Source organism: Stenella coeruleoalba (genome assembly GCF_951394435.1).
Source record: "Stenella coeruleoalba genome assembly, chromosome: X".
Lineage (NCBI taxonomy): Eukaryota > Metazoa > Chordata > Mammalia > Artiodactyla > Delphinidae > Stenella > Stenella coeruleoalba.
In genome coordinates this window covers 53918791-53931328 of record NC_137152.1, presented here as the reverse complement: position 1 = coordinate 53931328, position 12538 = coordinate 53918791, and the positions used below count along the sequence as shown (strand labels likewise).

The 12538-nt window shown below is 40.6% G+C and overlaps 1 protein-coding gene across 4 annotated transcripts in view; it reads right to left on the bottom strand.

The window, feature by feature from the left end:
* The window catches only part of EDA (ectodysplasin A), a 371558-nt gene extending 359450 nt beyond the window's left edge, over positions 1-12108 (bottom strand). For all 4 annotated transcript variants that reach the window (XM_079910467.1, XM_079910468.1, XM_079910470.1 and 1 more), the window contains exon 1: positions 11537-12108. In XM_079910467.1, the coding sequence (XP_079766593.1) occupies positions 11537-11932 (396 nt within the window). In that variant the 5' untranslated portion in view covers positions 11933-12108. The remainder of the gene's footprint in view (positions 1-11536) is intronic.
* Between the last annotated feature and the right edge of the window lie 430 nt (positions 12109-12538).

Below are 12538 nucleotides of genomic sequence, written 5' to 3'. Positions count from 1 at the left end.
ATATCTAGTTTTTCCAACATTATTTGTTGAAGAGACTATTCCCCACTGTATTCTTGGCACTCTTTTCAAAGATCAGTTGACTGTATATGTATGGATTTATTTCTAGGCTTCCTGTTCTGTTCAATTGGTCTATATGCCTGTCTTTATGCCAGCATCATACTGTTTTGATTATCATAGCTTTGTAATATAGTTTGATATCAGGAGTGGGATGCCTCCTGCTTTGTTCCTCTTTCTCAAGATTGCTTCAGATATTTGGGGTCTTTTGTGGTTCCATACAAATTTTAGAATTGTTTGTTCTATTTCTTTGAAAAATGCCATTGGAACTTTGATAGGGATTTCACTGAATATGTACATTGCTTTGGGTAGTATGGACATTTAAACTATATTAATTCTTCCAATTCATGAACATGGAATGTTTTTCCATTTGTTTGTATCTTCTTTAATTTCTTTCATCAATGTTTTGTAGTTTTCAATATATGTCTTTTGCCTCCTTAGTTAAGTTTATTCCTACATATGATATTCTTCTTCATGCTATTATAAATGGGATTGTTTTCCTAATTCCTTTTCAGAGAGTTTGTTAGTATATAGAAATGCAAGTGACTTTTGTACATTGATTTTGTATCCTGCAACCTTACTGAATTTGTTTATCAGTCCGTGTCATCTGCAAACAGGGACAATTTAACTTCTTCCTTTCTGATTTGGATGCCTTTTACTTTTTCTTGCTTAATTGCTCAAGCAACAACGTCTACTATATCTGTTCTATATCAGTGAATAGAACAGATGAGAGTGGCATCCTTGCCTTGTTCCTCATCTTAGAAAAAGAGCTTTCAGTTTTTCACCATTGAGTATGATGTTACCTGTGGGCTTTTCCTATATAGCCTTTATTATGTTGAGGTACTTTCTTATTATTTCTGGTTTGTTGAGAGTTTTTATCATGAAAGAGTGTTGAATTTTGTCAAATGCTTTTTCTGCATCTATTCAGTTAATGTAGTTTATCACATCAATTGACTTTCATATGTCGAACCATCCTTACATCCAGGAATAAATCCCATTTGGTCATAGAATATGATCCTTTTAATACGCTGTTGTATTCAGTTTGTTAGTATTTTGTTGAGGATTTCTACAGCTGTATTCATCAGGGATATTGGCCTGGATATTGGTAGCTTTCTTTTCTTTTGGTGTGTTTGTCTTACTTTGGTATCAGGGTAATGCAGATCTCATAAAGGGAGTTTGGAAGTGCTCCTCCTCTTCAATTTTTTTGGAGGAGTTTGAGAAATGTTGGTGCTATTTCTTCTTTATATGTTTGGTAGAATTCACCAGTGGAGCCATCTGGTCCTGTGATTTTCTTTGTTGGGAGGTTTTTGATTACTAATTCAATCTCCATACTAGTTATAGGTGTGTTCAGACTTTCTAATTCTTCCTGATTTAGTCTTGGTATGTTGTATGTTTCTAGAAATTTGTTGACATACAATTAATTGTTCACAGTAGTCTCTTATGATCCTTATATCTTTGCCATCAGTCTTAATGTCTTTTCTTTCATTACTGATTTTGAGTCCTCTTTTTTGTATTTAATCTAGCTAAGGGTTTATCAGTTTTGTTTATCTTCTCAAAAATCCAATTCTTAGTTTTGTTGATTTTTCTATCTTCTATTTTGTTTATTTCTGCTCTAATCTTTGTCATTTCCTTCCTTCTTCTAACTTTGGACATTGTTCTTCTTTTCCTAGCTCCTTGAAGTATAAAGCTAGGTTGTTTATATGAGATTGTTCTTCTTTTTAAACGTAGACATTTATTGCTATTAACTTCCCTCTTGGTACTGCTTTTGCTACATCCCATAAGTTTTGGTATATTGTATTTTTGTTTTTGTTTGTCTCAAGGTATTTTCTAATTTCCTTTTTGATTTCTTCTTTGACCCAATGGTTGTTAAAGAGTGTAGTGTTTAATTTCCACATATTTGTGAATTTTCCAGTTTTCCTCTGGCTGTTGATTTCTAGTTTCATTCCACTGTGTTCAGAAAAGATACCTGGTGTGATTTTAATCTTTCTAAATTTGTGAAGAGCTGTTTTGTGATCTAACATGTTATCTTTCCTGGAGAAAGATATGTATGCTTGCAAAGGATGTGCATTGTGCTGCTGTTGGATGGAATGTTCTGTATATTTTTGTTAGGTCCATTCACTCTATACTGTTGTTGAAGTACTCTGTTTCCTTATTGTTCCTCTGTGTAGATGGTCTATCCATTACTGAAAGTGGGGTATTGAAGTCTCCCATATAATTGTATTACTGTCTATTTCTCCCTTTGATTCTGTCAACGTTTGTTTTATATATTTAGGTTCTTTGATATTGGTGCATATATATTTATAATTGTTATATCTTCCTGTTGGATTGACCCTTTTATGATTATATAATGTCCTTTGTCTCATCTGAGTTTTTGACTTAAATTCTATTTTGTCTGATATAAGTATAGCCACCCCTGCTCTCTTTTGGTTACCATTTGCATAGACTATCTTTTTCCATTCTTTCACTTTCAGCCTATCTGTGTCCTTAAATCTAAAGTGAGTTTCTTGTAGAAAGTATATAGTTGGGTCTTGCTTTTATCTTTTTAGCCACTCTATGTCTTTGACTGAGGGAGATTTATCTATTTACATTTAAAGTAATTATTGATAGGGAAGGATTTACTATTGCCATTTTGTTGTTTCCTGTTAGTCTTGAGAGTCTTTTGATTGTATTTCCTCTCTTGCTGTCTTTCTTTGTGTTTTGTTGATTTTTTTGTATTGATAAGCTTTGATTCTTTTCTTTTTCTTTTTCGTAACTTCTATAGGTATTTTTTGTGGTTACCTTGGGATTTAAAATATCTTGTAACAGTCTATTTTAATCTGATAAGAACTCAAGTTAAACTGTATACAAAAACTCTACATTCTAGCTTCTTCCCCATACACACTGTTATTTTTCCCACATTTTACATCTATTTATATTGTGTCTTTTAACATATTTTTATAGTTACTTTTAATACTTCTGTCATTTAACTTTTATGCTAGAAATAAAAGTGACTTATCCACTACCATTACAGTAATATAGTATTCTGTATGTGTCTATATATTTATCTTTACCAACAAGTTTCATACTTTCTTATACTATCATGTAGCTGTTTAATATCCTTTCATCTCAAGTTGATATACTCCCTTTAGCATTTCATGTAAGGCAGGTCTAGTGGTGATGAACTTCCTCAACTTTTATTTGTCTGGGAATATCTTTATCTGTCCTTACTTTTGACAGGTATAGTATTCTTGGTTGGCAGGGTTTTTTTTTTTTCCCATCAGCACTTTGATATATCACCCCACTCCCTTCTGGCCTGCAAGGTTTCTACTGAAAAATTTGCTGATAGTCTTTTGGGGGTTCCCTTGTATATGAAAAGTTCCTTTTCTCTGGCTAGTTTCAGATTTTCTCTTTGTCTTTAACTTTTGACAATTTAATTATAATATGTCTTAGTGTGGACTTGTCTGGGTTTATTTATTTAGCAGTGTCCTTTAGGCTTCTTGAATCTGGTTGTCAATTTCCCTCTCAAGATTTGGATTGTTTCCAGCCATTAATTTTTTTGAATAAGCTTTCTAGTTTTCCCTCTCTTCTCCTTTTGAGATTCCCCTACTGCCCCTATTGGTCCACTTGATGGTGTCCCTTAAGCTTTTTCACTCTTTTTCATTCTTTTTTCTTTTTGTTCCTCTGACTGAATTATTTCCAGTGACATTAGTTCACTGATACTTTGTCTTGCTTTATCTAGTCTGCTGTTGTATCCCTCTCATGAGTTTTTCAGTTCGATTAGTGCTCTTTAGCTCCATGATTTCTGTTTGGCAGTTTTCAAATATTTTCTATATCTTTGTTGAAATTCTCACTTTGTTCATGCATTGTTCTATTGATCTTGGTGAGCATCTTTATAACACTTACTTTGAATTCTCTGTCAGATAAATCTCATAACTGTTTCATTAGGGTCAGTTTCTGGAGACTTAATGTGTTCCTTTATTTGGAACTTCTTTGCTGATTTTTCATCTTCCTTTACTCTCTATGTTGGTGTCTGCATATTACACAAAGCAAGTACCTCTCCCAGTCTTCATGGACTGACTAGCCTTGCACTGGAGAAGATCTCCACCAGTTAGCCTAGTCAGAGATTCTGAGGGCCTCTAACAACTCTTTCCCTCCCCAGGGAGAAGCAAGAAGCTTTGGTTTCTTTCTACTCAATCTGTGCTGAAGTGGGGGAGCTATGGCATTTACCAGTCCAAAATACCATTTCCATTCTCTTCCACATGGCTGGACTGTGCTGGATGCATCAGAGCTCCAAGCCTGGCAAGACAGACGCCAGTTCTTTGGGCAGTCCCAGAGAAATTTTGGCACTGAATGCACAGATCTACTCTTCCATCTCCAGGAATAAGTTGAAAGCTGGAATGTTTCATCCACTCACTCTATACTGAGCAGGGGGGAGGATATATGGTATCTACCAGCCCCAACCATTGTCTTGTTCTCCCCCAGGAGGCTAGAATGTGCTGGATCACTTAAAGCTCCTAGACTGGCAAGTCAGATGCCAGTTCTCTGGGCAGCCCTGGAGAAGTTGGAGCACTAGATGCACAGATAAACTCTTTCCTTCCCCAGTGGAATGTTGAGAGCTAGGATTTTTTGTCTTCTTGCTCTGTGCTCAGCAGGAGGAAAGATCTATGGTGTCTACAAGCCCAAGCCACCATCTCTGTTCTCCCCTAGGGAGATCCATCAGATTTCTAAGACTGGCAGGACAGAAACCATTCCTCAGAAAACTTGGGGTGCTAGATGTGTGAATCAATCCCTTCCCTCCCTAGGAGAAGCTGGAAGCTAGGGGCTCTCTTCCTTATCATATGGTGCTGTGGTGGTGGCAGGGACTCTGGTGAGAGGCTGTCTCAAATCTCCCTACTGGCTTCAGTGTGTCTGGTTTCATGTTTTCCCTGGGTACAGGAGCCTTTCAGTTAGTTCCTGGATTTCTCACAAAGGGAATTTGTCCATGAATTGTTGCTGAATTGGTGTGTTTATGGGGGAAAGGATGGTCCAGGACTTCTTAATCCACCATCTTGCTGATGATATTCTCTTAAGAATTACATTTTTTTTTTTTTGGTCAGATGTGACTAGCTGATTCTGAAACAGATACAGAAAGGCAAAGGGCCAAGAACATCCAAGATACTTTTAAAGAAGAGGAACAAGGTAGAAGGATATCAAGAGCTTATTATAAAGTCCAATAATTAAGACTATGGTATTTGTGCAATGACAAATAAACTCATAGGGGTCTTCCCTGGTGGCACAGTGGTTAAGAATCCACCTGCCAATGCAGGGGACATGGGTTTGATCCTGGTCTGAGAAGATCCCACATACTGCGGAGCAACTAAGCCCATGTGCCACAACTACTAAGCCTTCACTCTAGAGCTCGCGAGCCACAACTACTGAGCCCGCATTCCACAACTACTAAAGCCTGTGTGCCTAGAGCCTGTGCTCCGCAACAAGAGAAGCCACCACAATGAGAAGCACACTCGCCGCAACTACAGAAAGCCCACGTGCAGCAACAAAGCCCCAAACGCAGCCAAAAATAAATAAATAAATTTATTTTTAAAATAGACTAATAGAACAGAACAAACAATTCAGAAACAATCTGACACATATGTAGACACTTGGTTTATGACAAAGGTGACACAATAGAGAAATGGGGAGGAAAAGACATTCCCTATAATAAATGGCACTGGGTTGAATATCTATATGGAAAAGACAAAACTTGGTCGCTGTATCTCATCATACACAAAAATCAATTTCAGGTGGACTGCAGATCTAAATGTGAATGGCAAAAGCATAAAGCTTCTAGATGATAATATGGGAGAATATCTAAATGCTCTCAAGGTAGGAAAATACTTCTTAAATGGAACACAAAAAACCCTAGCCATAAAGGAAAATACTGAAAAACTAGACACATTAAAATTTAAAACTTCTGTTCATCAATGGATACTATAAAGAGATTTGGGAAGGGTTTGCAACCAAAAAATTCAAAAGTGGTTCATAGCCAGAGTACATAAAAAATTCCTACAAATCTATAAGAAAAGAATAAACAACCCAATAAAAATGTGCAAAAGACTTGTATAGGCACTTCACAAAAGATAACCAAATAGATAATAAACATATGAAAAGAAGTACAACTGCATTAGTCTTCTGAGAAATGCCAGTTAAAATCACAATGTGATATTACTACAAACCCACCCACCAGAATGGCTATAATTTAACGAGTGATAATAACAAGTATTATCAAGGATGTAGAACAGCTAGAATTCTCATACATTGCCAGTGGGAATATAAATTGGTTCAATCACTGAGAAAAGTTGTCATTATCCATAAATTTGAAAATATGCATTCCCTACGACCCAGAAATTCCAATCCTAGGTATATACCCAACAGAAATTCAAGTACACATAACCAAAAGACATGTATAATAATATTCATAGTACTGTTATTTATAATAACCCCAAACAATCCAAATATTCATTATCAGTAGAATGAATAAACTGTGGTATATTCAAACAAGGGAATAATATACAAAAATACAAATAAAAAACTACAGCTGCATGTAACATCATGGATATCAAAAAACATAACATCGAGCAAAAAAAGAAAGCTCCCCCCCAAAATACATACTATGTGATTTCATTTATATCAAGTTCAAAATGGGCAAAACTAATCATGTTAGACATCAGGACAGTCATTCACTTTGGAGGAGGATGGTATAGTGATATGGTGGGGGTTTTGAGATGCTATTTCTATTTCTTGACCTGAGTTCTGGTAACATTACTGTATTCATTTTACAGTAATTCATCCAGTTGTACAATTATGATTTGTGACCTCTTCTGTATGTATGTTACACTTCAATAGAAAAGTGGGGGGAAAAGAAATGAAGAGCTAAGTGATGGGTATTTATAGACTAGTCAGATAAAACTGGTCCTCTATGAGGGTCACCCTGCAGGCAACGCAAGTGGTTTCTCTTGGTCATGTTCTTGGGGATTAAAGGGCTTCAGAAGTTCTCTAGTATAAAGAGATCTTCTCTATAACGTAATCACAGATAAACTACAAGTTATTTTTCACAAGATCTAAGAGAGAAAGAAAGATGAGACCTACATGCAAATAAAACAAAACATCAAATAATACATTACAAAAAACTCTTTGCACCATCATAGAGGTAATGTGGTTAGGGCTTTTCTCCATTTTACTATCTAATGATTCTAGAAACCAGTGAGACATTGCCAGTGGAACTATCTACTCACCTAAGCACAGTTAACAATTCACAGGCTTAGCAAGGCCTGAGGAAAACAGGCCTGTTACAAATGTCTTTGTTTTACATGAACATCTCTAAAGGCCCCAAATAATAATTCAAGCCAACAAGTGTTTAAGTACCCTAACTATAATCAGCACTGTGTACCACGTATTGTGGAAAAAGACAAAAAGGAAGGCAGATTTCCAAGGAGCTCTAATATAAAGACACAAGTTTTATTAAACACAATAACAGCAATAACTGGAGAATGATTCCAAGACAGGATATGGTGGGTGGGTTGCAGGAGTAGAATCGGTAAGAGAGAAAATGGGATAGGTATAATGCAGCCAGTTGATCAAAAGCCTTGAATGTCACACTGAAAAAATCTAGATTTAAACCTATAGAAAATGATCTTATCTGGATCCCACTCCCCTAAAAAATTCTTGGATTTAGCGATTCCCAGTCATTTTCTTGATCAACAGGCCTTAATAATTAACATCAAATCTAGATATACTAATGTCCTATCTAGTTAAACCAGAGATGTTTTGTGCAAAGTTAACGTTGACTTCTATGACATCACCTCAAATAATTAGAGACATATTCCAAATATTGCTAACAGTCCCCAATAAACCCTTATAAGTCTACACAAACATATTTTTCTAAACACTTAAACCTTAGAGTTTCAGTTACAGTATCTCTTGGGGAAATCATCTGAATGAGACACTACCTTTATTTGCCTCCCCCACAAAATAATCTTTCAAGCATTAAAAGATATCTAATACTTAATATAGTGGCTGACTCATAGCAGGCTTTCTATTTATTGAACTAGATTGTTAAATTACACCAGTCTATTAACCTTACTCATCTCTCTCATGGTTTAGTAGACTTTGATCATCACCCTCTCTCAACCTATCTCTCCAGAGTGAAAAAACAACTAGAAAGTCCCTCCAACCTTTTGATCAATTTAATTTGTTTTCTGGGGATTTGTATCAGCTGTTAAGTTTTTCTTGATGAGCAGCCACCAGAATTACCTATATGATTGTGAATGCAAATCCACTTTTGGTCTTTTATATGGAAAAGATAAGAGTTTTGTTTCATCATTGTTTTCAACACCCTTCCTGATAATGCCCACCATATTCTTGGCTTTGAGGACCAAAATCACAACTGGGCCAACTTCTTCATAGACAGATAAACAGTGATTTTTATTTTAATCTTTTTTACTCTAACAATAATATTGTGTATTGTCTAACTCAGAGACTGATGAGATGTATTTAGCTCCTGAGATCATCTCCAATGAGTATCCAGATAAACCTACAGATACTCAGCTACTCCAGCTGAAGGAGACAGGTATGATTCCAGAAGGTCCAAAGTGACCCTTTCATTTTTTATCATGAGCAACTGTGCCCCCACTGGGAAGGCTTTTCTAATAAGTCCCTAGGAGAACTTTGCTGATCTCTCTGCTATGCATCCTGACTGCCCTAATTTCCTTCTGTATTCTGTTTTTAAAGTTTTTAAATTGAGGGATGACATACATACATCTTCAGTGACTTCTAGATCCCTTTCTTGAATCATAACTGAGCCCATCATCTCATAAGCATGAATAGGTTTGCATGACCTTATACAATGAAGCGCCTCTGACTATTCTGCCCACTTGGTCTCATGAGATCTTCCAGCAATTTATTCTCATCAGTTTGCCTTCACTCCTTGCAGATAAACTGGTGAGAAACCTGAATGTTCTGCTCATTGAAGGGTGTATATTTTTATCTTTTTTCCTCTCCGTCTAAGGGCTGCGGTAACAGCAGCTGTTTGTGTTGAAAACTAAAATATAAAAATATGACCTACGTGGCCAAATCCCACAGGCTGTTTACTTCCTTATTTATGAATCAGATTCTGTCAGCACAACTTAGAATCCTGACTGTCAGCAATACTGCAATTAAATGTCCTTGCAAAGCCAGCAGAGGGTGCACCAGGGCACTGTAAATTTTACCCAAGATGTAGCCATACTAATTTAATAGCCAATCAATGTTTCCTTTTTTTTTTTTCTTTTCTTGGTATACTAAAACTAACACCCTCAAGAAAACTTATGTTGAATCTGGGCTAAAATTCCTTCAAAGCATACTCTAATTCTCCTGAAAGTGAAGTTCAGGAAGAATAAGGAATACATGGTTAAATATAGTCTGGCCAAAATGTAGGTAGAGAAGAAGAAAATGATGCAGATCGGAGCCCTCTCCTTTGCAAAAATTCCATAGCTCTACCCAGCTACCAGACAAAAGGCTCCAGGAAGTAGTATATTATAGGGGAATGGGCACTGAACTCAGAGTAAAGAGACCAACTTCCATTCTAATTTTGATCAGAGTTGTATGACCTTGGACAAGTCATTTCCCCCATAGGAACTATGTGTTCTCCAAGGGGAATGATCAAATGGATTCATGGCCCCTCATAACTCTAAAAAACTCTGACTCCAATTGATGTCAGCAAATGCAAAAAGCCAGTGTGCTTGTTATTACTTCTCCAAAAGATTAAAACGGAAAAAATAAAGGACAGAAGATAAGGCGCTGTATTTAAACCTAGACAGAACTATTTGAAGCACCACGCAAAGGCAACTAAATGCCATTACAGACCCTATGAGAATCCCACACCATCACAGGAGCCCCAGAATACAGCTGTTCTACTAATCCTCAGCCTACAAACAGGGGTCTGTCCATTCTGAATGCCAAAAGGCCTTGCCACCATTTGACTAAGGAAGTTCAATTCCTTCATCTTTTCACAGAAAACCAATGTTCAGCTGCTAAGTATTTCTACTGGGCATAGTCGCGGGGCAGGGGCGAGGGTTTGTTGTTGGGAGGTGGATAGATAAAGGGAACCAGAATCCTAGTTAATTATCATTTAGCTACTGTGTTTAAAGTTTCAAGTATGAGAAGCATGTCTACTGATTCTCTTCTTTGATAAACTGTTATATAAGTTGAAGTGTGCTAGCAAAACATTTTAAGGCTCAGGACAACCTTTCAACGCAAAATGTAGAAACTGTGTCCGCCCTAATATTAAAGCATTATCATGACACCAACTTTGGATGGGTAGTCAAAGTAGCACGAATAATGTTTACAGAGTATGACAATGACTCTGGATGTGGTAATAAATATAGAAGGCCTGGGTCACTCACCTCAAGGAACTTATTTGTATAACTTGCCCTCTTCCCCAAGAGGAACAAATTGACTGTTATTCTTTAACCACCTCAAAAGGATCCTTGGCTGCTTCTCTTAAGTTTTACGTGAGACAAAATAATGGCAAACAAGAGAATACTTAGTTTTAGGGCACTAAATTTCCTTAAAGAACTAGAAAAAGTAGAAAACAAACACCAAAGCTAACAGTTTGCTAACCAGGGCACAAACACCATAAAGATTGTATTAAAAAACAAAAGAAACAAACAAACCAAAACTAACAAACAAAAAAACTGGGAGACTATTCTTGAGTCATTATTCCATCAGTAGATTCCTGCTCACAAGCAAGCAGGAGTGAAGACACTTCACACCAACCCTCCCCACCCCACTCCCCAAAAAAGAGTCAGAACCGGCATGCAAAGGGTGAGTTTTATTCCAAAGATTTTTTAAATTACTGTTTCAAAAGTTGTCTAGCAAGACGGCATATTTCTACCAGAATTCCTCAGGGGCGCTGATCCTCACTAGAACACCGAGGACAATCCGTCTCAAATTGCAGGTAAGTGTGAACAAGCCCACGATCTGGTCAGTGCACCAGCACCCCGGCGCAGAAAACACGGTTCAAAGTTGTTTCAACGGGCGTGGAGCAGTTATTACAGCTGTTTACAGCTCCAACTCCAAAAGAGAGCCTGCTAGTGCTGGCATGAGCTCTGGACACGAAAAAACAAGCACCGCGGGCGCAGAATCTCACCGGGAGCAAAAGGGCCAGGCTGCTGCCGTTAGTCAGCCTGGGGGGCAGCGCCCGCACCTTCGCGCCGCGGCCCGGCCGGGAGCGCCGCCAACTTTTCCCGAGGCAGCCGGAGCTGGGGGCGGCGGGCGCCGGCCAGAGTTCCCAAGTCCGGAGGTCCTGAGAGAGTCAGGGTGAGCTGGGCCAGGGACCGAGGACAACCTGCCCCGGGGCGACCTCTCCCCAGCTTGTCCGCCCCCTCCCCGATCCCGCCGTCGAACTCGGCTCGAGGTGGCAAAGTCCTCCCCAGGCCCCCGCCCTGCGCACATGGGGAGGGGGCCCTGCCCCTCCAGAGTGACTCACCTGGTGCCCGTCCTGGGCGTCTGGGGGGAGCGTAGCTTCTCCCCGTTCCAGCAGCTGCTGCTGCGGGGATGGCTGCCCGAAGTGGCGGGTGATGGAACCGTCGGGGTCGAGTCCACCGGGGCTGCTCAGGGTGCCCGAGGTGCCGAGGTTACCGGGACCGCCAAGGCTGGACTCGGCTCCCCGCTCCCGCCGCAACTCGGAGCGCAACTCTAGGTAGCAGCACAACGTCAGCAGGTGGAGGGCCAGCGAGAGGCCAAAAAAACCCAGGAAGAGCCGGCAGCTGTTCCCTTCGCCAGCCCGGGCAGGGGCCCCGCGACAACCGCAGCCCTGGCTCCCGCGCTCCCTCGGCGCTGCCGCGGGCTGGAGTTCCCTGCGCTCCACCTCGGGGTAGCCCATGGCCTCCGGAGACACCCACTCTCTGAGGCCCGGGAGCCGCCGCGTCTGCCTCAGCCCTTCGCGACCCCTGACAGGCGGCTACTGTCCTGCCATCGGCTGGGGACTGCAGGGACCCGTTCCTGCGCGACGGAGGCTGGGCGGGACCGAGCAGGGAGCAGCCGCAAGTGCAGCTCCACTCCGAGGGGTGGAAAAGGGAGGAGGAGGGGCGGGAGAGACGGGCGGCTCGGCCCCGCGGAGGGAATGAGGGAGGAGGCCCCGGCCGACCCCGCCCCGTGCCTCAAGCGGCTGCCGGGACGCCCAACCACCGAGCCCGCCAAGCCTTGGCGCCCCGCCCCATGCCGTTCCACCCGGGGCCTCCAGCTGCGGGGCGGGGTCTGGGGGCGTGTGGGTTCGCCTCTGCCCCGTGGCCCCACCCAGCTCTTCTCTCTCACCCCGTTCCAGTTGGTGACTGTGGCTGTCGTTCATCCCTGGACTCCGCCCCAATTTAACCCTTGAGCGCCAGTATGGGGTCGGGGGCGGGGAAGGGGGGAAGAGGAGAGAAGGAGGGGGAGGCTGAGAAGAATTGGGGAACCTGGGAAGGAAAGTAGAGCAAAGAAAAGGAGGCGG